The following is a 22,506-nucleotide window of genomic DNA, read 5'->3' as shown; positions in this document are numbered from 1 at the left end:
TTTATTAGCAAGCTTAAGCTTGGGCCGCCAACACCCTTCTATGCAAGGAGAGAGGGGAGAGTCTGCGACCCCAATCATTTTTCATCCCACCTTTTTATAGTTATCACAGGGTGGGTACAGGTGGAAATAGTAAATATTTCCGTGTAAACGGAACAAGGAACAGTTGGTTTCAGGTTAGCGGCTGTTCTCAATATTCAGGGCTTTTCTTTAACCTCTATAAGTATGTTGTTGTCATTCAATGTCCTGATTGAAATAAGGAAGGATGCTAGATTATTGGAATGTTGCCTCTTATCTAGGTACTTCCCCAACTATCGCAGAGTAACATTCTAAGGTGCTGTGGTCAGCATTCTTGGTCATCTCTCTCATGTAAGCTGAAGTGCCTGCTCATTTGTCTTAACTTCGCAGGAAGCTCCAGCCTTTTGGAGCTCCAGCCTTTTGGAGCTTCGCAGGAAGCTCCAGCCTTTTGGAGCTTCAGGGCTCTGCCACCAGCAGATAAGCTTTCCACACAACAGGAGGATCAAATGAGCTTAGGTATTTTGCAAAGACACACCATTTAAATATCGTTCACTGAGGAAATGTAAGTGGCGTATCTAATATATACATACATATATATGGTTCTTTTGGGCACCAGGGTTGTTACACCATACCACTCTGGACCTACACCATACCACTGCTCCCAGTGGGCTCATTTTAATATAAAGAGTGAACATCAGAAGAAGAGAGGCAGAACAAAACGGAGAGGCCCCAGCAGTGTTCCCACATTTGTGAAGCTTCCCTGTGTAGACATTCCTATATGATGACCAGAGGCTCAAGACAGGGTCCTTGTGCGCGGTAAAGTGTGTACACTAGTGGGTGATCTATCTTCTGCCCCCCCCCAACATTTCATCTTTTTAGGAACCTATCCTAGGCACCCGAAGAAGAAGAAATTATTGTTTCCTGTTCTGTTGGAATTCATTACGCCATTAGACAAACAAGGTAGCAAGCACACAAAAGTAACAGGAGGCAGGAAATTATCAATACCATCTAGGCTGGGGAGGTGGCTCAGCAGAAGAATACATGACTTGCATACCTAGGGCCCTGGGTTTAAGCTGTAGCACCCATGTGTCAGAACTAAGTGTTGATCTGCTCTTGCTCATTTTATCTCTCATAAAAATAAAAAAACAACAATAGAAAAACAACAAGGGCAACAAAAGGGAAAATAAGTAAATATTTTAAAAATTATTAAAAAAAAAAAAAAAGAAATGCCCATCAAGGCAGGGGGACGTTTGAGAAGAATTATTTTTTTGTAAAGTTGAAAAATGAAGCGGTTACTTCTGACAAGAGTAGCTAGGAAATTAAAGGCCTAGAAAAAAAGAATATTCCAGAATCCACCACTCACTAGTTGTGAATTTGCTCTGTACATAGTTCCCCTCATCTTTGAAGGTGGAATAATGACTGTGTCAGCTTCACCCAGTTATTATGAAGATTAAAAGGCTGGGAGCAAAGTAAACATTCATGAATATGCATCTGTGTTGTTGTACTGGACACAGTGACATTGGAGAAGGAAAAGGCCAGGCAGCTTAGAAAATGTCAGGTTATTCCTGGTGAGAGGAATTTGGAAATACAGGGAAAGACATTAAATATAGGGAAGTATGGCCAGGATGACGCCTCAGGTATAGAAGGGAGGATTTGCATGTCTAAAGCCCCAGATTCAGTGCCCAGCTCTGCATATGGTGGCACACCTGGTTAAGCACACACATTACAGTGCACAAGGACCCAGGTTCAAGCCCCTGGTCCCCACCTGCAGGGGGAAAGCTTCACAAGTGGTGAAGCAAGGCTGTAGGTGTCTCTCTGTTTCTCTCCCTCTCTATCTCTCCCTCCCCTCTCAATTTCTCTGTCTCTATCCACTAATAAATAAATTAAAAAAAAAATTTTAAGTTGTTTTTTTTTTGCCTCCAGGGTTATTGCTGGGGCTCAGTGCCTGCACCACGAATCCACTGCTCCTAGAGACCATTTTTTCCCCTTTTGTTGCCCTTGTTGTTGTTTTTTTTTATCATTGTTGTGGTTATTATTGTTGTTGTTGCTGTCGTTGGATAGAACAGAGAGAAATTGAGAGAGGAGGGGAGACAGAGAGGGGGTGAGAAAGATAGACACCTGCAGACCTGCTTCACCGCCTGTGAAGCAACTCCCCTGCAGGTGGGGAGCCGGGGGTTCAAACCGGGATCTTTAGGCTGGTCCTTGTGCTTTGTGCCATGTGCACTTAAGCTGCGGCACTACCGCCTGACTCCCAGAAAAGTTTTTTTAAAAGAAGAAAGAAAGAAAGAAAGAAAGAAAGAAAGAAAGAAAGAAAGAAAGAAAGAAAGAAAGAAAGAAAGAAGGGAAAGAAGGAAGGAAGGAAGGAAGGAAGGAAGGAAGGAAGGAGACAGAAGAAAAGGAAGGAAGAAGGAAGGGAGGGAGGGAGGGAGAGAAAGAAAGGGAGTGAGGAAGGGGAAGGTGGTGAACTTGGTTGAGCACACATGGATAATAGTTCAAGCCCCTGGTCCCCACCTGCAGGGAGAAATCTTCACAAGTGTTGAAACAGTGCTATAAATGCCTCTCTCTTCCCTCCTTCCTCTCTATTTCCTCTTTCCCCCTTGATTTCTCTGTCTCTGTTCAATAAATAATAAATGAATTAAGTATTAGAAAGAAAGAAATCTTTGAAAAATAATAGAGACCCAAAGATAGCTCTCTAAATAGAGTACTGCTTGTTATATGTGCAACCCATGCTCTAACCCTGGCACCACATAGAGTGCCTTGGCACCAGGAGAAGCTTTGGTACTATGGTTTCTCTCCAGCTCTCTCTATTACCTGTCTCTCTCTCTCTCTCTCTCCTTCTCTCCCTCACCCTCTCCCTCTCCCTCTATCTCTACCTCTCTCTCTCTCTCTATCCTTCTCTCCCTCACCCTCTCCCTCTATCTCTACCTCTCTCTCTCTCTCTCTTTCTGTCTCTCTGTCTTTGAAAATAAAAGAATGAAAATTTTGACCCCAAAGCAGTGAAATCATTAAAAATCAAAGCACCTGCTCCACACAATTATTATCATTGTTATTATGGTAATAATAAATAGTGGCCTGGGGATAAGTTAACAGGTAGAGAGCACAGCTTAACATGCCTGAGACCCTGGCTTAGAGCCCCAGCACCACATGGGAGTACTTTGGACAATAACAGGGGAGTTCTGTTGATAGTGAAGCAGTACTTTGTACCTCTCTCTTATCTCTCCCCCTCTCTCTAAAATAAAGAATAAAAATTTATCCTTGGGAAACTGGCCATGGTACTGGCTCATGTGCAAGGCCCTGAGTTCATTCCCTGACAATACAGATACTACTACTACTGCTGCTACTGCTACTACTAATATTAATACTACTAATAATAATAACAGAAAAGTTAAGGATAAGTTTATTTGAAGAAGATGATAGTATATGTGTTCACTTTTAAAAGCGTTTTTATTTTTATTTATTACATATGAAAGAGAAAGTTTACATGAGACAGAGAGAGAGAAACCAGAGCACCACTCCAGTACATGCAGTCCTGGGAATCAAGCATGGAACCTCAACATGAAAGTTCAATTCTCTACTAACTGAGCCATCTCCTCAGCCACTCATTTTTAGTGTCAGAGGTTACAGTCTATGGAGGGCAAGCTGGAAACATTTTTCTGGAGTATGAGCAAGGCTATCAAAAAGAGAGATGCTCGCTGTTCTGGCACCTTGCAGATGCTCAGGGATGTGTGTGGGGATGGACGAGATCATAAATGGCAGAAAGTAGTGGATTTTAGTCATGACTCTCGTAAGGGGGAAGAAATGAGAGATGAGGAAGGAGGGCAGGGTGATACTTCACTGAGACCACCAGCCTCTGCAGAAGAGGCTGATATGGAGCCAGGGCTCCCAGCTCTGCAAACTCCTTCCAATGATCTAATTTCTCAGGTTTTCTCTGTTTCCCACCACCTACTGCTCTCCTCTCCATCAACACTCCCTCATCCCAGTCACTATCTATCATACATCCCTTGTGACCCTTAAGAAACAAGTCTGCGGGGGGTTGGGCGGTGGCGCAGTGCGTTAAGCACACATGGTGCAAAGCGCAAGGACTGGCATAAGGATCCCGGTTCGAGCCCCCGGCTCCCCACCTGCAGGGGAGTCACTTCACAGGCAGTGAAGCAGGTCTACAGGTGTCTGTCTTTCTCTCCCCCTCTGTCTTCCCCTCCTCTCTCCATTTCTCTCTGTCCTATCCAACAACAGTGACACCAACAACAACAATAATAACCACAACAAGGCTACAACAACAAGGGCAACAAAAGGGGGTAAAAATGCCTCCAGGAGCAGTGGATTCATGGTGCAGGCACTGAGCCCCAGCAATAACACTGGAGGCAAAAAAAAAAAAAAAAGAAAAAGAAGAAAGAAGTCTGCAGTCCAGATTACCTCCTCGGCCATGCCTGCCTCCCCCACCTGCCAATAACAACAGTGATCAGGAGGGAATGTGGTCCAGGAGGAAAGGGGGACTTGGTAGTTTAGTGATTTAGGGTGCCCTGTGGTATTTTGAGGATGAATTAGAAGGGACAGGGTCACTTATGACATTTAGATTAGATATTGAGAAGTTTCAGGGAGGCCAGCAGGTGGCTCACTCAGTAGAGCACATTACTTATTATGTACAAGAACCTGGGTTTGAGCCCTGGGCCACTATATGGAGATGCTTGCAAAAGGACAACTTCACAAGGTCAAAGTGGTGCTGCAGTGTCTCTCCTTTTCTTTCTCTCCCTCTATCGTAAAAAAAAAAAAGGAGGGGTTTGATAGCATAAAGGTTATGCAAAGAGACTTCCTTGCCTGAGGCTCTGAAGCTCCGGGTTCAATCCTCCCACCACCATAAGCCAGAGATGAGCAGTGCTCTGGTAAGGGGCAGGGGGCGGGTGGGAGAAGAAGAAGAAGGAGGAGGAGAGGAAGAAAGAAAAATTTATATGTGGCTCGCAGGAGCCCCGCCTCCTCAGAGCTCTGCTCCACTAGGGAAAGAGAGAGACGGGCTGGGAGTATGGATCAACCTGCCAACACCCATGTTTAGCAGAGAAGCAATTACACCTTCTGCACCCCATAATGATCCTGGATCCATACTCCCAGAGGGATAAAGAATAGGGAAGCTATCAAGGAAGTGGATTGGATACAGAGTTCTGGCGGTGGGAAATATGTGGAATTGTACCCCTCTTATCCTATGGTCTTGTCAATATTTCCATTTTATAAATAATTTTTTAAGTGGCTACCAGGAGCAGTGAAGTCATGCAGGCAAGGCACCAAGCCCCAATAATAACTCTGGTGGCAAAAAGAAAGAAAGAGAGAGAGAGAGAGAAAGGGAGGGAGGGAGGAAGGAAGGAAGGAAGGAAGGAGGGAAGGAAGGAAGGAAGGAAGGAAGGAAGGAAGGAAGGAAGACAGGAAGGAAGGAAGGAAGGAAGGAAGGAAGGAAGGAAGGAAGGAAGGAAAAAAAGGGAGAAAAATGAAGGAAGGGAGAGAGTGAGAGAAAGAGAGAAGGAGAGAAAGAAAACAGTTTTAGGACCTGGGAGATGGTAGAACTCATATTGTGCCACCTTACCTGGTTCAAGACCCTGACCACCACATAGGAGCTCCTTGCACAGAGGAAACTTTATGAGTGGTCAAACACTCCTATGGTGTTTCTCCTCCTTCTCTTTGTCTTTCCCTCTCTTTCTTTCATCCTCTATCTGAATAAATCATGCTGGTAGAAGCCCCAGTGAAGCCCTGGAAAAAACAGAAAGAAAAAAAAGTTTTCTTGCATGTTATTCCATAAAAACTCACTGTTCTTTGTCCTTGAGAAATCATCTAAAATACCATTGACTTGAGAGAGAGAGTATAAGAGACACTAGGGATCCACTCTGCTATTTATGATGCTCTATTTGTTTTTGTCTTTTTTTTTCATTTTCTTATTTTATCTTTATTTTATTATGCAAGCTTTTACTTTTTAAAAAAGACATTTAAGGGGCTGGGCTGTGGCGCAGAAGGTTAAGCTCACATGGCACAAAGCACAAGGACTGGCGTAAGGATCCCAGTTCGAGCCTCCAGCTCCCCACCTGCAGGGGGATTGTTTCACAAGCTGTGAAGCAGGTCTGCAGGTGTCTGTCTCTCCCCCTCTCTGTCTTCCCCTCCTCTCTCAATTTCTCTCTGTCCTATCCAACAACAACAATAGTTATAACAATAACAACAACTATAACAAGGACAATAAAATAGGAAAAATGGCTTCCAGGAGCAGTGGATACATGGTGCAGGCACTGAGCCCCAGCGATAACCCTGGAGGCAAAAAAAAGACATTTAAACATTTAATCTTTCTTGTATTTTTAAGTATTTATTCCCTTTTGTTGCCCTTGTTGTTTTATTGTTGTAGTTATTATTATTGTTGTCGTCATTGTTGGATAAGACAGAGAGAAATGGAGAGAGGAGGGTAAGACATAGAGTAGGAGAGAAAGACAGACACCTGCAGACCTGCTTCACCACTTGTAAAGTGACTCGCCTGCAGGTGGGGAGCCGGGCACTTGAACCGGGATCCTTACACCTGTCCTTGTGCTTTGCGCCTCCTGCACTTAACCCACTGCGCTAACGCCCGTCTCCCTTAATCATTCTAGTTTTTATGTGGTGCCAAGTCTCAAATCTGTGACCTCACAGCTGCAAAGTATGTGCTCTGCTGCTGAGCTATCTCTAGGCCTCCATAGCTGCTTTTTTTAAGTACTCTTTTTTTTTTTTTTACCAGAACACTGGCAGCTCTGGCTTATAGTAGTGCAGGGGATTGAACCTGTGACTTCAGAGCCTCAGGCATGACAGTCTGTTTGCATAACCATTATACTATCTACCCCCCATAGGTGCTTTTTTTAAAAAGACACAAGTTTTTTAAAAAAAATATTTATTCCCTTTTGTTGCCTTTGTTGTTTTATTGTTGTAGTTATTATTGATGTCGTTGTTGTTGGATAGGACAGAGAGAAATCTAGAGAGATGGGGAAGACAGAGAGTGGGAGAGAAAGGTAGACACCTGCAGACTTGCTTCACTGCTTGTGAAATGACTCCCCTGCAGGGGGGGAGCCAGGGCTCGAACCGGGATCCTTACTTCGGTCCTTGTGCTTTGCGCCACCTGACTCTCACTCTAGACACACAAGTTTTATGAGGATGACACAGATCAAGACTGGACCCTGAATGCCTGCTTTTATCTGGGTGGCATTCTCCTACCCACCCAAAGATGTCAGCATGATCCCTGTCACCATCAGGTTCTCTTGGTTCATTTGGAAGCAGAGATTTGAGAATTGTGACATGGGTTGGTGGAGTGGCTCAGCAGTAGAGTGTCGGGCAGCCCCCCTGCTCTGATGCTGTGGTCTATTTACATAATCATTGTTTTGCCTGAGACCTGCCTGCAGGGTATTGGTTAATCCCACTGGTTAGAACCTTCACCTTCGAGCTCTTTTTTTTTCTCCACGCCCTCTCCTAGCCATTTCCTTTTCCCACTTGCCACTTCCAGTTAAAGATATATATAAAGGCGTTGTCTCTAATCAATAAATGCATTGTCTCTAATCAATAAATGCATTGCATTCCTACTCTGCCTCACGAGTTCCTGGTCCCTTCTCTCTCCAACGACGCTAGCCTGGCAGTAGAGTATAAGAATTGCATGCACAAGGTCCTAGGTTTAATCCCTGGCAACACTATATATATAATGGAACAGAGTTCTGCTATCTAATAATAGCTAAAAGCACAAAAATCATGAGTTGGCAAAACAGCTCACTTGGAAGATTGCTTTGCCGTACACATGACCCAGGTGTGAGCCTGGCTCCCACTGCACCAGGGGAAGCTTGATGGTATTGTCTTTACCGGGAAAATAGAGATGAACTGATAGATAAATATAGAAATAATAATCAGGGGGCCAGGCGGTAGCACAGTGGGTTAAGTGCACATGGCACAAAGCTAAAGGACTGGTGTAAGGATCCTAGTTCAAGCCTGTGATTTTCCATTTGCAGGAGGGTTGCTTCACAAACGGTGAAGCAGGTCTGCAGGTGTCTATCTTTCTCTCCCCCTCTCTGTCTTTCCTCCTCTCTCAATTTCTCTCTGTCCTATCCAACAACAATGACAACAATAACAATCACAACAACAACGATAAACAACACTGGCAACAAAAAGGGGAAAAATAGCCTCCAGGAGCAGTGGATTTGTGGTGCAGGCACTGAGCCCCAGCAATAACCCTGGAGACAAAAAAAAAAAGGAAAAAAAGATAAAATATAAATAATAATCAACCCATAGCTGTGACCTTGGGAGAACTATTATAGTTTCTAGTGGAGGGAGTGGGGACACAGAACTCTGGTGGTGGGAATGGTATGGAATTATACCCCTGTTATAACTTTTTAAATCAATATTAAGTCACTAATAATTAAAAAAGAAAGAAATGCTAAGAAGAAAAAAAAAAAAAAACTTGATGCATCAATCTCCCCGTGCTCTTGCCTGAACTTCCAGGGACCCATGGAGGCCACTGTCACCTGGGTTTCCTTTTGTCACAGGAACAGAGAAGGCAGGTATCCACCTACTCTCCTCTCGTTTCCTGGGCTTTCTCATCCTATGTCCCAGGAAGCATGACTCTGACTTATGTGCTGGCCTCACCCCATGTGACATCAGGGCCAGTGAGGTGTGTGACTCTCCCAGCTTCCTCCTGACTTTGCCTCTTTGCTGGTGAGATTTCACCTTGAGCCTATTTGGACACTCCTCTCCCGCCCTGCCTCATGCCTGGCCCATGACCCAGGAGATGCTGGAGGGCCAGCTCCCCCTGCTGCTGCTGCTGTCCTCTCTCCTGCCCCTGTGAACTTAGAGGCCTAGCCTGCCACCCAAGGGTTCTGTGGAATGAAAAGGGGGGGAGGGAGGGAAGTGGTATAGCTGTGTGTGACCCAATGAGCCTACCAGGAGCTATGCCACCATGGCACTCCCTGACACCAGCCAGGGACCTGGGGGGGTGACCTATGGGGACCCCCACACACACTCCAGACACTCTCACCAACACTTCTCATCACCCTACACTCTAAACCAGATGTTTCTTTTCTATCCCAGATCTTTCTACCTCTTTTGTTTTTGCAGAAATAGCTTTTATTTTAAGGGAAAAGAAAATCATAAAGAATAGACCCACCCACACCATGGTTTGCTTGTTTACCAGTGCACTCAGTGGCCTTGATTGCTGTAGCCCACCACCACCCCATCAGGGACTCTCCTGTTGCCATGGGCTCTCCTCGCTCAGCGCTATGTGCTCTTCACCTCTTCTCTCTCCAGGAGCCTGTGGAGAATGGTGCTGTAGCCTCTACAAACACTCAGAAGATGGACCCTATAATGGAGCCCAAGTTCAAGATGGTAGACTGGGACAAGGTAAGCTGTCACTGGACAGGGTAGGATAGTATGAGATGGGACCATGATGGGAGTTCCCAAGAGCAAAAAAGCAAGAAAAGTCTAGGTGGAGCCAAAGACTATGGATTGGTTATTTGTTCCTGATGTTTGCCTGGGAGGGATAAGGAAGTGGATACCACAGCCCACAGGCAGAATGTGGGCTAACAAGACCCAGCCAGTGGAGGATGGGTGTGGAAAAGTGTCCCCTCATCCAGAAAAGAAGCAGGAAGACCCACAAGAACAATGGAAGTGAGTTCACCATGACAAGGTCAGCCACCATGCCCAGCTTGACCAGTGCATCAGTGATCCTGCCAGAGTCACAGACCTATCAGGGACTCAGGGACCACTAGGGGTAGGACAGAGCCACATACAACATTTGTCTGCAGATCTCACAACAGACCTCTCTCAGTGTTGAGAGACCCATGTCTTGCTGTGATTAAGCTGATCCCCGTTACAGTTGTTAGGGAAGTCCTGGAAGGGTGGTGGTGTCAAGGGGTCACAGGTGGAAGTGGAGCTGTTCACTAGAGAAAGAAAAGCAGCAGCCTCACCTAGTGATTCCACAAGGTGGAGAGCCCAGCCTGAGGGATCTTGGTATAAATGGTGTGCTTCTCTGGGAGATTGGGGTGACTTGGGCTTATTCGGTACATGGGCAGGACAGAGAGGGAGACAGCTATCATGAATGGGTGGACTCTAGGAGCTGGTGGAAAAGAAGGCATGAGGGAGGGAGGACCAGAGGGTAAGTCAGGGTGGGTAGGCTCAGGGCCCAGTGCCCAGTGGATAGACTGGCATTGCCAAGAAGGGTCTTTAGGGCTATCATCAATGGACTTGGTTTAGGGTTTGAATGTTGGACAGATAATTTTATCCATATATATATTTATTTTATGCAGCACCAGGGAATGAACTGAGGGCCATGCTCATGTACAGTAACACCAAGCAGCCTCTCTGGCCCAATATTTTATTGTATATAGTTTGAGAAGGAAAGGAGAGAAAGCAGTGTGAGAGAGGAGAGAGAGACAGAAAGAAAGAGGAGAAACACAGAGACATCACTGCCCCACCTAACCATCTATTCTCCCATCCATGAAGTCCTTCCCTTGTGCTATCATGATGCTCCCAGGTGCTGCTGAGGATAGAATCCAGGGTCTCATACATGGCAAGGCATATACTCTATATACTTTTTTTTAATATTTATTTTAAATTTGCTATGACAGAAAGAAATTGAGAGGGAAGGGGAGTCAGAGAGAGAGAGAGAGAGACCTATAGCACTGTTTCACTGTTAGTGAAACTTCCCCCCTGCATATAGAGACCAGAGCCTTGAACCCCAATCCTTGTGCATTGTAATGTGTGTGCTCAACCAGGTGCCCCACCACCCAGCCCCCCTCTAGAGTTGTCATTGATGATGATGATGATGATCATGATCATGGGAGAGACCAGAGCTCTGCTGCTCCATCCCATGTGGTGCCAGGACTTGATCTGAGCCATCTCTCTGACCTTAGAAAAAAGTGAGGTGGCTGGGCAGTAGCGCACCAGGTTAAACACACTTAGTGCAAAGTGCAGGGACCCGCATAAGCATCCTGGTTCAAGACCCCAGCTCCCTACCTGCAGCAAGGGGTCGCTTCACAGGCAGTGGAGCAGGCCTGCAGGTGTCTTTCTATCCCCCCTCTCTATCTCCTCCTCCTCTCTCTCTGTCCTATCCAATAACAGCAGCACCAACAGTAACAACAACAATGGAAAAATAATGGCCACCAGGAGCAGTGAGTTCTTAGTGCAGGCACAGAACCCCAGCAATAACCCTGGAAGAAAAAAGAAAAACAAAAAGAAAGAAAGAAAAGTGAGCGTAGACCAGGGCTGGAGAAATATGGGTAACTGGGTAGAGTGACAAGAAAGAGCTGCCCTGCCAGGTTGGCTGGGGGCAGAGCAGATCCTGCATTGTCAACCCTGCTCTGGGGAAGGGTCCTCCCATGAGCACTGCTCAGCTCTGATTTATGGTGGTCCTGGGGATTACACCTGGAACTTTTGATGCCTCAAGCATGGAGGTAATTTTGCATAATTTTCATGCTATCTCCCTAACCTCCTGAAACAGTTTTAATCATCCCTTCCATTACCCAGTGGAGTGAGACCCAGACTTCTTGTTGGAACAAGGAAGTGTCTCCCTGTTTCCTAGAGCCCTACCTGCTGAGACACTGGAGCTGCCCAGAGCTGCATATTGCTCCTGGCTTCCAGGCACGCCTGTCCCCTTTGTCCCACTGCCTCTTTTTGCTCTTTCCCTTGGCATTGTCCCTCCCCTCTTAGAGGGCCAGATTTCCAGATGTCTAACTGAACTGATGCAATTTGAAAGATTCACAGAACTCTCTGCCCAGACAACCCTCCACTCCACGCCACACCCCCCAAGCCCCCCACACCCAACCTGCAGTAAAATTAGCACCCAATTACTGAGCTGTTAGCATTTATCGGGTGCTTTATCTGTCCCCTAATGTAATCCTTCCTACAGTTCCAGGAGTTAAAGATTATAACAATCCTGGCTTCACTAATGAAAGCATAAGTCTCCTGCCCAAAGTCAAAGTCACTCTGCTGATAAACTCAGTGACCCACTGGGTCATTGGTGAGCCTCTCCCCTTTTCCCTGCCACCACCACCCCACCCCCATCACCACCACCACGTGTCCTGGAGTCCTTCCTCCTTGGCATCTAGCCAAAATTAAGGCAGTAAGGCCTGTGATTGGGAGAAGGGATGGCAGGAGGGAGGGAAGAAGCTAAGCAAGTACTAGGAGATATCTTTTTTTTAAGATGTTTACTTTTTTTTAATTTTTATTTATAAAAAGGAAACACTGACAAAAACCATAGGATAAGAGGGGTACAACTGGGAGTCGGGCGGTAGCACAGTGGGTTAAGCACACATGGCACAAAGCACAATGACCGGTTTAAGGATCCTGGTTTGAGCCCCCAGCTTCCCCCATCCTCGCTAAACCAGACCCCATCAGGACCTGTCCCCCTCTAGCCTCTCCCCTTCAGAATTAAATAAAATTATCTAGCCAGGTGTGTCACAAAACAATGACATGGTCAATTCTCCCACCTAAACACACACACACACACATCAGGAGCTACTGCAAGGTCCCAGTAGTTTATATTGTCAGGACCCTCAGACAAGTCACTGGGAATTTGGCAAAGGAGCATTCAGATCAGAAAAGGGCCCCTGTGCTACCAGCCCACCCCTGGGGCAGAAGAAGTCTAAATGCTGCCCTTTGCCCTCAGCCCTGGTGCAGCTGCATTCTTGGCATAGTCCTAGAAGGCCCTCCCTCTGCCCCCTCCTCTTGGGTCCCAGGCAGAACCGGGATGGGGGAGGGGAGTAGCACCCACAGGATGCTTGGCTCTGGCTTCCTTGTGCTTCCTGGAGCCCAACCTGTTGCTTGGGGTGGGGGTGGCGGGGTGTCACAGAGTTCTCAGAAGGATCCAGAGTAGTTTCTGGACATATCTGTAGCCTCATCCACACCACCCTGCTTTCGCTGGGGCACCCTGAGTATTGTCACTTTCCCTCTGAGCATCAGGTTCCACAATTATTGTGAGGGGGAGCTTTGGGTAAACCACCCCCCAGATACCCCCAGATTTCTGGGAACTGGAGGTGTGACTACCCAGCGCTTGCTAGTGCTTCTCCTGAGAATGTAGGAGTCAGAAGTGGCCAGGACCATATAACATCTTAGGAAGAAGGTGGGGGGGGGGGGTTTGAAGAGGGGTGGGGGTGTCTTCTGCTAGGGAGAATAAGAAGTTAAATTGAGCTCAATCCCTTTGCACCTCATTGGATCCCAAGTTGCCACCCTCGCTTCACAAAACCGGTTCCCAACCAGTTGCCACACTGGAAAAACCCAGCAACTGAAAAGTGTTGAATATATTAACACCTCTGCTGAAACTTTCTCTTTCATTATCAGGACTGGGAAAGAAGTGAGAAAAGACAACCTATCATATCAGTGCACATACTCTCTGAGTCAAGGTCAAGCTGGGAGATTGTGTGGAAAGGCTACTAAGGGGGAGGGGACAGGAAGGAAGACTCCCACTCTAGGACCACCTCACCTGATCTCAAGAGTGACTTAACCCCTCTGGGCCTCAGTGTGCAAAATAGGGAGGAGGTTAGCAGGCCTGGATTTCTCTGCTCATCAGAGAGGCTCACTTCCATCCCTGAAATAGCAGGACAGAGTCATACATAGTGGAAGTGTAGGCACCAGTATTTGAGGACTGAGAGTGGTTAGAAGAGAGAGGAAGACATTCCCCCAGGATGGTCCAAGGATGGCTCTAGGGCAAATTGATCCTCTCCAGACACTAAAGAGGGCTACCTCACATAAAGGGAAGGTATATAGCAGTAGAGAACAGGATTTACATCCAACAGGTTCCAGACTCAATCCTGGCAATACCAAGAACTGTGATATGGTAAGCATCAGAGACCACCCGAGACCAGTTCAGCCAAATCTGAGCCTTTATTCAGCCAGCCAGTGACTATACTCACAGCTAAAACGCTGCTCAGAGTGCAGTCCCGAGCTCTCATTCAAGCAAGTCTTTATAGAGAAAAACCATATCCTTACTAGAAAAAACAGAACACAGATGCGGGAAGCAAGCATGATGACGGAAGCTAAAAATGCAGTTAGAACAGCCCATTACTGTGGTCAAGGCGACCTGTTATGAGAACAATTGAACAATGAGATACACATCTTGTTTGGCAAGTCTGGGGGGCGGGTGTGTGGGGGGGGGCACAGCACTTGGCAGTAAAGCAGTTGAGCGAGTTTTAACATTTTCTACAGCTTGGGATTTTCACAGGTTCGGATTTAGGTCAAGATGGAGCTAGTTATGCTAAGAGAGTGGCAGCCCTGTCACAGAGCCAGAGCTGAATGCTGCTCTAGTAAAAAATAAAGCCGGGGGCGGGGGGGGGGGGGGACTACCATGAGAGACACAGAAGCTGGTTTGAGACCTACAAGCAGGACAGAGGCCCCTTGGGACCAGATAGCAAGTCCATCATGTTTAGGGTGGCCAATATCTGCTAATCTACCAGGAAGGAAGCAAGGTCATATCCAAAGGTCAAATGAGCTACAAGACTTCAAAGAGAACCCCTGTTTTGGAGCTCTAGCCTCACCACCACCACACCTGGAAGCAAAAACCTCCTCAGCTCTCCACACCTCTCTCCTTCTGTTATGTTGTCTTCCCAGTAGGAAGTAAGATTAAGGCTGGAATCCCTCCATACCACTTACTTAACTGGTCTTTCCTGGGTCTCCACTGAATTAAGTTAAAGAATCCTGTGCTATGGCTGGGAGTATGGATCAACCTGCTAATGCCCATGTCTAGTGGAGAATCAATTACAGAAGCTAGACCTTCCACCTTCTGCACCCTATAACAATCTTGGGTCCATATTCTCAGAGGAATAAAGAATAGGAAAGTTTCCAATGGAGGGGATGAGATACAGAACTCTGGTGGTGGGAATTGTACCCCTCTTATCCTACAGTCTTATTGATCATTATTAAGTCAATTAAAAAAAAAAGAAAAGAAAACTCCTGTGCCGTTTTTCCCCCTCTTTATGAAGTAATGGCATAAAAGGACAACAATGCCCACTGTTTAAGGGAGCTCAGCCAGAATTAAGTGTACAATGAAAAGCAGGCATGCAATACCATGTAGAACATGCAAAAGTGGAGTTTCACTCAAGACAAAGGGTGAATATTTTTTAAATATTTTTATTTATTTATTATTGGATAGAGACAGAGAGAAATTGAGAGGGGTGGGGGAGATAAAGAGAGAAAGAGATGGAGAGACACCTGCAGCCCTGCTTCACCAGTTGTGAAGCTTCCCTCCTGCAGGGAAGCTTCCCTCCTGGATCCTTGTGCACTGTAATATGAGTGCTTAACCAAGCGTGCCACTGCCTGGCCCCCAAATGATGAATACTTATTCTCATATTTAGAACAGCAACTAGGGGGGAGGTGAATAAAAAAAAAAAAGGGCATAGCTAAAACACCAAGTAGAGAGATAATGTAGAACATTCCAAAATATTTCATTAATCCAAACGAAACAAGGAAGCAGGCCCTTTTGGGTTTTTGTTTATTTGTTTGTTTGTCTCAAAATAGTAGACCCCAACATTAAATGGTCTAAACACTCCAATTTAAATGTCAAGATTAACTCAATAAAAATTAAAGCAGCGAGCCCCCAGCTCCCCACCTGCGGGGGAGTCGCTTCACAGACAGTGAAGCAGGCCTGCAGGTGTCTATCTTTCTCTCCCCCTCTCTGTCTTCTCCTCTCCTCTCCATTTCTCTCTGTCCTACCCAACAACAATAACTACAACAATGAAAAACAAGGGCAACAAAAGGGGAAATAAATAAATTTTTTTAAAAAAAAATTAAAGCAGGTGAGTTTTAGGACAAGTAGTACCTGGTGTATATTTCCAGACCAAGATAAGGGAGCCAAGTCATCAGAAAGGCCTAAGTAGGTAACCTTGGTCAAGTGATTCAGTTTCAGTTTCCCTATCTGCAAAATAACAATAATAATGGTGCCTGCCTAACTAGGTACATAATACGTATCTAGTATTATAATTCACCACACTTAGAATCAAGCTTGGCAACTAGCAAATGCCCTGTGTTATCTCTCTTGTTGCTGCAATTGAAACAAAGTCTGGAGCTCTCAAAATGACCCTGGTCTGGCTTCTGAGGCAGAGATTTGCAGAATGCTGTAAGATAAACACAGGTTACTAGCTGGTTTCTCCAGTTCTTTTTCCTGGTGGTGCTGGTGACTGTGTGTGTGCATGTGCATGTGTGTGATGTGTGTGGCCTGAGGCAAAGTAATAGAAGGAGTGAGATCACATGTACCCAGAGAATTCATTTGCTGCTAACTTCAAGGAGTAAGTCAAAGAAACAAGGGGACTGGGGCCAAGAAGAGATCATTTAGAGACAGGGTTTGACCCATTGCTGAGTTTAACTGGTGCTGCTGGATGGAATGACTTCAGGCTGATCTGGGTCATCGTCCAACTGAGAAGGAGAAAGGTAACCAGCAGTGGAGCCTGCCAAGTACACATGGTAGAAAACATGATTTTCTGAACCATCCCTACTGGTAGTAGGCAGTATTCCCTCAGTGACCTCCTTTCCTTGCCCCAGGCCACTGTGTCAAAGTTGTGGTGAAGCTTTGAAAATGGGAAGGGAGGCAGGGCTGTGGGCTGTGAAAAATAAGATTCTAGCCAGGAATCCAGGAAGATAGGTTGCTTTTACTGCTTGTTTGTTTTTAATATATCTATATGATTATATGGTTATGTAATAGACTAATTTGGGGGGGTTTTGTAATATTTATTCATTCCCTTTTGTTGCCCTTGTTTTATTGTTATTGATGTTGGATAGACAGAGAGAAATGGAGAGAGGAGGGGAAGACAGAGAGGGAGAGAGAAAGACCTACTTCATCGCTTGTGAAGCAATCCCCCTGCATGTGGGGAGCCCGGGGCTCGAACCGGGATCCTTAAGCTGATCCTGCGCTTGGCGCCACGTGCTCTTAACCTGCTGCACTACCACCTGTCTCCCTCCAATTTTGGTTTTTAAGTCTTGACAAAGAAAGTGTGTGTGTGTGTGTGTGTGTGTGTGTGTGTGTGTGTGTGTGTGTGTGTGTTTCAGTGCCAACACTATGAATCCACCACTCCTGGTGGCCTTTTTTTTTTCCTAGTCTTTTTATTAGATAAAACAGAGAAATTGAGAGGAGAGTGTGAGATAGAGAGGGAGAGAGACGGACGGAGCTGATCGGTAGCACACCAGGTTAAGTACACGTAGTACAAATTACAAGGATCCGTGCAAGGATCCCAATTCGAGTCTCCAGCTCCTCACCCGCAGGGGGAAGTCGCTTCACAAGCAGTTAAGCAGGTCTGCAGTTGTCTATCTTTCTCTCCCCCTCCTAATCTCCCCCCTCCTCTCTCAGTTTCTCTTTGTCCTATCCAATAAAAAAAAATGGGGGGAAAATGGCCTCCAGGAGCAGTGGATTCATAGTGTAGGCACCGAGCCACCAAGACCCATCAGTAACCCTGGAGGCAGAAAAAGAGAGAGAAAGAGAGAGGAGGAGAAATATTTTTAGCACTGTTTCACCACACATGAAGCATCCTCCTTTCACATACGGTGGTGGGGAGGTGGGGGGCGCGGGGGACTCTGGAACCTGAGTCCTTGAACATGGTAATGTTTACACTCAACTGGGTATGCCTCCACTCAGCCCCTAGAAACTGTTTTTTGAAACTGGAAGATAACTTACCCAGTAGAGCTCACACTTTAATATGCACAAAGACCCAGGTTCAAGCCCCCAGCCACTGGGAACACCATGCAAAGAGAAAGCAGTGGAGTAATGCAGATGGTGTCTTTCCTTACCTATCCATCTATCTTACCCTGGGAAAAAAAGAAGAAGAAGAAAAAAAAAAAGCTGCTTCAGGAACAGTAAAGGCATGAAACCCCAGCAAAAACCCTGGTGGCAAAAGGGAAGAAATATGTTTAAAGATTTAATTGCTAATGAAAGAAAGAGAAGCAGAACATCACTCTGGCTTATGCAGTATCAAGGATCAAACTCAGAGCCTCAGGCTTGCAAGTCCTATGCTCTACTGCTGGGCCTGAATTACTATTTATTCTTCCTCCGTGCATATCACTGATTCCTTTTCTTTCCCCACCTCTCTTCTTACTGGAAACAGCTACCTAATACCCTTGCATTATTTATTGACACCCACTGTAACCCAGACATGGAACACATCTTGTCCCCTGTTCTGTTGTGGGTGATGGCTCTAGGCACATTCTGAATAGAGAGTCTCTAAGAGAAAAGAAGAAGGAGAAGGAGAAGGACTATCAGCCCATCATGACTGATAAATGACATAGCCCGACTTTGAAGGCTGTCAGAGTCATTGTTTTTTGTTTGTTTGTTTATCAGAGCACTGCTCAACTCTGGTTTATGGTGGTGCTGGGGAGAGAACCTGGGACTTTGGAGCCTCAGGCATGAAAGTCTCTTTGCATGACCATTATGCTATCTACCTCTACTCTTAAAGTCATTGTTCTTTACTGACTTGAGTTCAGATCCATTTTCTTCACAATACTAATTCATCAGTAAAGTTCAAGGATTTCCATTGCCCAGAGTTGTAGCCCTGAAATATTTTTTGTTATATTCCTATGAGTGAAACATTTTGAGGATACTTTGTATTACACATTCATTTTGATTTTGAAGTTATTTGATTTGTGCTCATATACTTTTATATTGTGTGTGTTAAAAAGTATGGGGGGGGAGAGTCGGGCAGTAGCGCAGTGGGTTAAGTGCATGGTGGTGTGAAGCAGCAAGGACCAGCAGAAGGATCCCGGTTCAAGGTCCTGGCTCCCCACCTGCAGGGGAGTTGTTTCACAGGCAGTGAAGCAGGTCTGCAGGTATCTTTCTCTCCCCATCTCTGTCTTCCCTCCTCTCTCCATTTCTCTCTGTCCTAGCTAACAATGACATCAATAACAACAACAATAATGCTACCACAACAATAAAAAACAAGGGCAACAAAAGGGAAAATAAATAAATAAATATAAAAATTTTTTAAAGCATTCAGGGGCTGGGCGTTGGTGCACTGGGTTAAGTGCACATAGTACAAAGCATAAGGATCTGCACAAGATCCTGGTTTGAGCCCTGGGATCCCCACCTGCAGGGGGGTCACTTCACAAGCAATGAAGAAGGTGTCTATCTTTCTCTTCCCCTCCCCTCTCAATTTCTCTCTGTCCTATCCAATAAAAATGAGGGGGAAAAATGGCCGCCAGGAGCAGTGGATTCGTAGTGCAGGCACTGAGCCCCAGCAATAACCCTGGAGGCAAAATAAAAAAGCCCCAATACATGGTTTAATGACAGTATAAATACATTACTAGCCAAAGGGACAGTTCCACACATTAGATCACAATACTGCCAGGTTTCTCAGTACCCCCAAATGCCAGCGCTTAGCAGTGTTCTGGTATCACACTTCTTTCTCTCTCTCTCCTTCAGTCTCTTTCTCATAAAAATAAATAAACCAGGGAGTGGGGCAGTAGCGCAGCGGGTTAAGCACGTGTGGCACAAGGACAAGGACAGGTGTAAGATCCCGGTTCAAGCCCCCAGCTCCCCACCGGCAGGGGAGTCACTTCACAGGTGGTGAATCAGGTCTTCAAGTGTCTTTCTCTCCTCCTCTGTGTCTTCCCCTCCTCTCTCCATTTCTCTCTGTCCTATCTAACAACGACAACATCAATAACAACAACAATGATAACTACAGCAACAATAAAAAACAAGGGCAACAAAGGGGAAAATAAATATAAGTAAATAAACCAGCAGCAAAGGAGGTGTCAAAGTGAATAAAATGTTGGACTCTCAAGCATGAGATTCCATGTTCAATCCCTAGCACCCCATGCGTTCTGCTTCTCTCTCTACTCCTCAGTAATAAGTAAACAAATATTTTAATTTTAAAAAATAAATATTTTTTAAAGGATTTATTTCTTATTAATGAGAAAGAAGAAGAGAGAGAAAGAACCAGACATCACTCTGGTACATGTGCTGCTGGGGATTGAACTCAGGACCTCATGCTTCAGAGTCCGATGCTTTATCCACTGTGCCACCTCCCGGACCACAATACACAATATATATATAAAGGGTAAATATATCACAAATAAAATCTTTAATTTTTCTCCCCTCCTCTGAGGATTAGCCTGTGAGAACCTTAGCAGTATTCATGAAGAAGGGTAGTAGAGGTAAGGTTCCCTTCTGGGGTCCAAGGTGATTTTCATTAGAAAAGAATTTCAAGAAAACATGCAGGATAGCTGTGCAGTTTCTAAATTTGTCCTTCATTAGAGTCTGAAACAAGTTATGTGCAAAAGTGAAATTAGAGTTAAAGTTTAGGGAACAGGTTCCCCCAGGGTCTCTGGAGCTAGTCCAAAACACCTTTTTTCATGAAAACTGCCTCCTCTTTTACCCTTCTGACATCACCCTGCGACCAGCTTTCCACATGATGAAACAAACTCCTCCCACTTCATATAGTGCAGTGCAAAGAACCCTCACCATCATGCATCTCAGTTCCATGGGTGCAAACCCAGTGAAGACAAAGCATCTGTGCTCCCTGGGGCCCCCTGTGCCCTGCATTGTCCCTTGGCATTCTTATCTCCCCACTTCAGAGGGGACTCACCTAGAGGGTGAAGTGCCAACTCCTGAGCCTGGTACAGGATAGTCTGTTATCTATAGCCCTCAGCATGTTTCTTACCACTGCCCCACATATATGTGTCCATGTGACACACAGGCTACAGTCATTCTGTTCCACAACTATATACTCACTCTCTCGCCTCACGTCCTTTGCCTAGTTCTCGATTGTGTGAGCTCCAACCCAAACCCTAGGATCTCTACAGAGTGTGGGTCTCCTACCCTAAACCCAAACATTTGTACCAATGATTCTGCCTCTAATCTCAGCCTGCTGATATCTCCAATGAAATGCCTTGTCTGGCATATCTTATCATTATTACCTCCACTTCAGAGCTGAGGAAACTAAGGCTCAGAGAGATCAAATAACTTGTCCAAATCCACAATATAAGAGATGGAACAAGAATTTATACCCAGGCTTGAGCCCAGAATCTAAATCTGATAAAGCACTAAGCTATATAACCAAAGATGATCTTTTACATTCCTATTTATTCTTGGCAGTGTGTGTGTGTGTGCATGAGCATGCAAGCACTGTGTGTGTGTGTGTGTGTGTGTGTGTGTGTGTGTGTGTGTGTGTGTGTGTTGGTGATGAATGAAAAATCATATTGTTGAACGAATTATTGTTTGGATGAATGAATGAATTACCCAAACCAACACCAAGTGAAAAAAGCCAATGGTGAAAGGGAAAAGGCCTAATTCATTCCTAGTATATCCACTTTAGTACTTAAAATTCCTGGTTAAGGGTAGGGATTGATAGCATGATGGTTATGCAAAGAGACTCTCATTCCTGTGGCTCCAGAGACCCAGGTTCAAGCCCCTACACCACCATTAGCCAGAGATGAGCAGTGCTCTTGTAAAAAAATAAATAAATAAAATGAAATAAATAATAATAATAATAAAATTCCTGGTTAAGACTCCAAGCATCAGAAGTGGTTGAATCTGCATGTTCAGATGTCTAGCTCCTGGCTTGATCATCCTTTATGTGTCACAGGTCCTTATATAAGCTCTGTAACAATGTAGGGTCATGCCCTGCCAGCTTAACAATTTCACTAGAAAGAGAGGACATCTGACCATTCACTGGTGTATACTGGATCCCAGTAATCAGGGACTGTAATAAGTAGCTGATAAGTTCTAGAACATGGGCAGAGAATGGTATGTGACTCTACAGAGAAAGCATGACCAATCCCCAACACCACCAGGAGTGGGGAATGGGGTAGGGGGATGAATGAGCTAAGGTGGGGACTGGGGTACTGTAATCAAGATATGGAAGAATGGCACACACAGCCGTGAGACTCGAGTATTCACTTAACTTTTTCTCTTGCAGGACTTGGTTGACTGGCAGAAACCCTTACTATGGCAAGTAGGCTACTTGGGAAGTATGATGAGTGGGTACACCAGCCAGTAGCCAGGCCTATACGCCTCTTCTACTCAGACTTCATTGAGACTTTTACCAAGTCTGTCTGGTGAGCCCTACTTTGACCCCACAATGGACTGTCTTTTCTGTCATTTGAAGGGGAGGTACAACAGTTGGGTCTCTCAGCAAAGTCCAGAGATGGACAGTAAACTCTTGGGGAAAGTGAAGCATGCTGTAGTTATGATCTACTCTTTTGTTATTTTGTCTACTGAATGAGCAACATATACATATAGCAAGAAAATAACTTGAATGTTAGCTTTCCTGTACTCCCTACTCCTATCATGGGTTTCAGCATCCAGTATCATGGGAGTCATTTTATCTGCAATTGGCACCTCTGCTACTAGGGATCAGCACAGAATCAGGAGCAAAAAAGACCATTGTCTTCTACCAGTAACTCATCTCAGAGACAGAGGCATTTGGACTTATACTCTCTTTTTTTGTCCTTCTCTCCTGCCCCAAAACAATGTCCTTTTTTTTTTTCAATTTTTTAAAATCTTTATTTATTTATTGGGTAGAGACAGCCAGAAATCAAGAGGGAAGGGGG

At 45.3% G+C, this 22,506-nt stretch overlaps 1 protein-coding gene across 1 annotated transcript in view; it reads left to right on the top strand.

Moving 5' to 3' along the window:
* The window catches only part of FA2H (fatty acid 2-hydroxylase), a 76,317-nt gene that overhangs the window by 39,064 nt on the left and 14,747 nt on the right, over window positions 1-22,506 (top strand). The window contains 3 exon segments of the mRNA XM_007527586.3: window positions 9,292-9,384; window positions 21,873-21,921; window positions 21,924-22,011. Coding sequence (XP_007527648.2) covers window positions 9,292-9,384; window positions 21,873-21,921; window positions 21,924-22,011 — 230 coding nt within the window.

Source organism: Erinaceus europaeus, unplaced genomic scaffold (assembly GCF_950295315.1).
Source record: "Erinaceus europaeus unplaced genomic scaffold, mEriEur2.1 scaffold_198, whole genome shotgun sequence".
NCBI classification, from domain to species: Eukaryota; Metazoa; Chordata; class Mammalia; order Eulipotyphla; family Erinaceidae; genus Erinaceus; species Erinaceus europaeus.
Note: the sequence above shows the minus strand (reverse complement) of the source record. Positions and strands in the feature narration are given on the sequence as shown.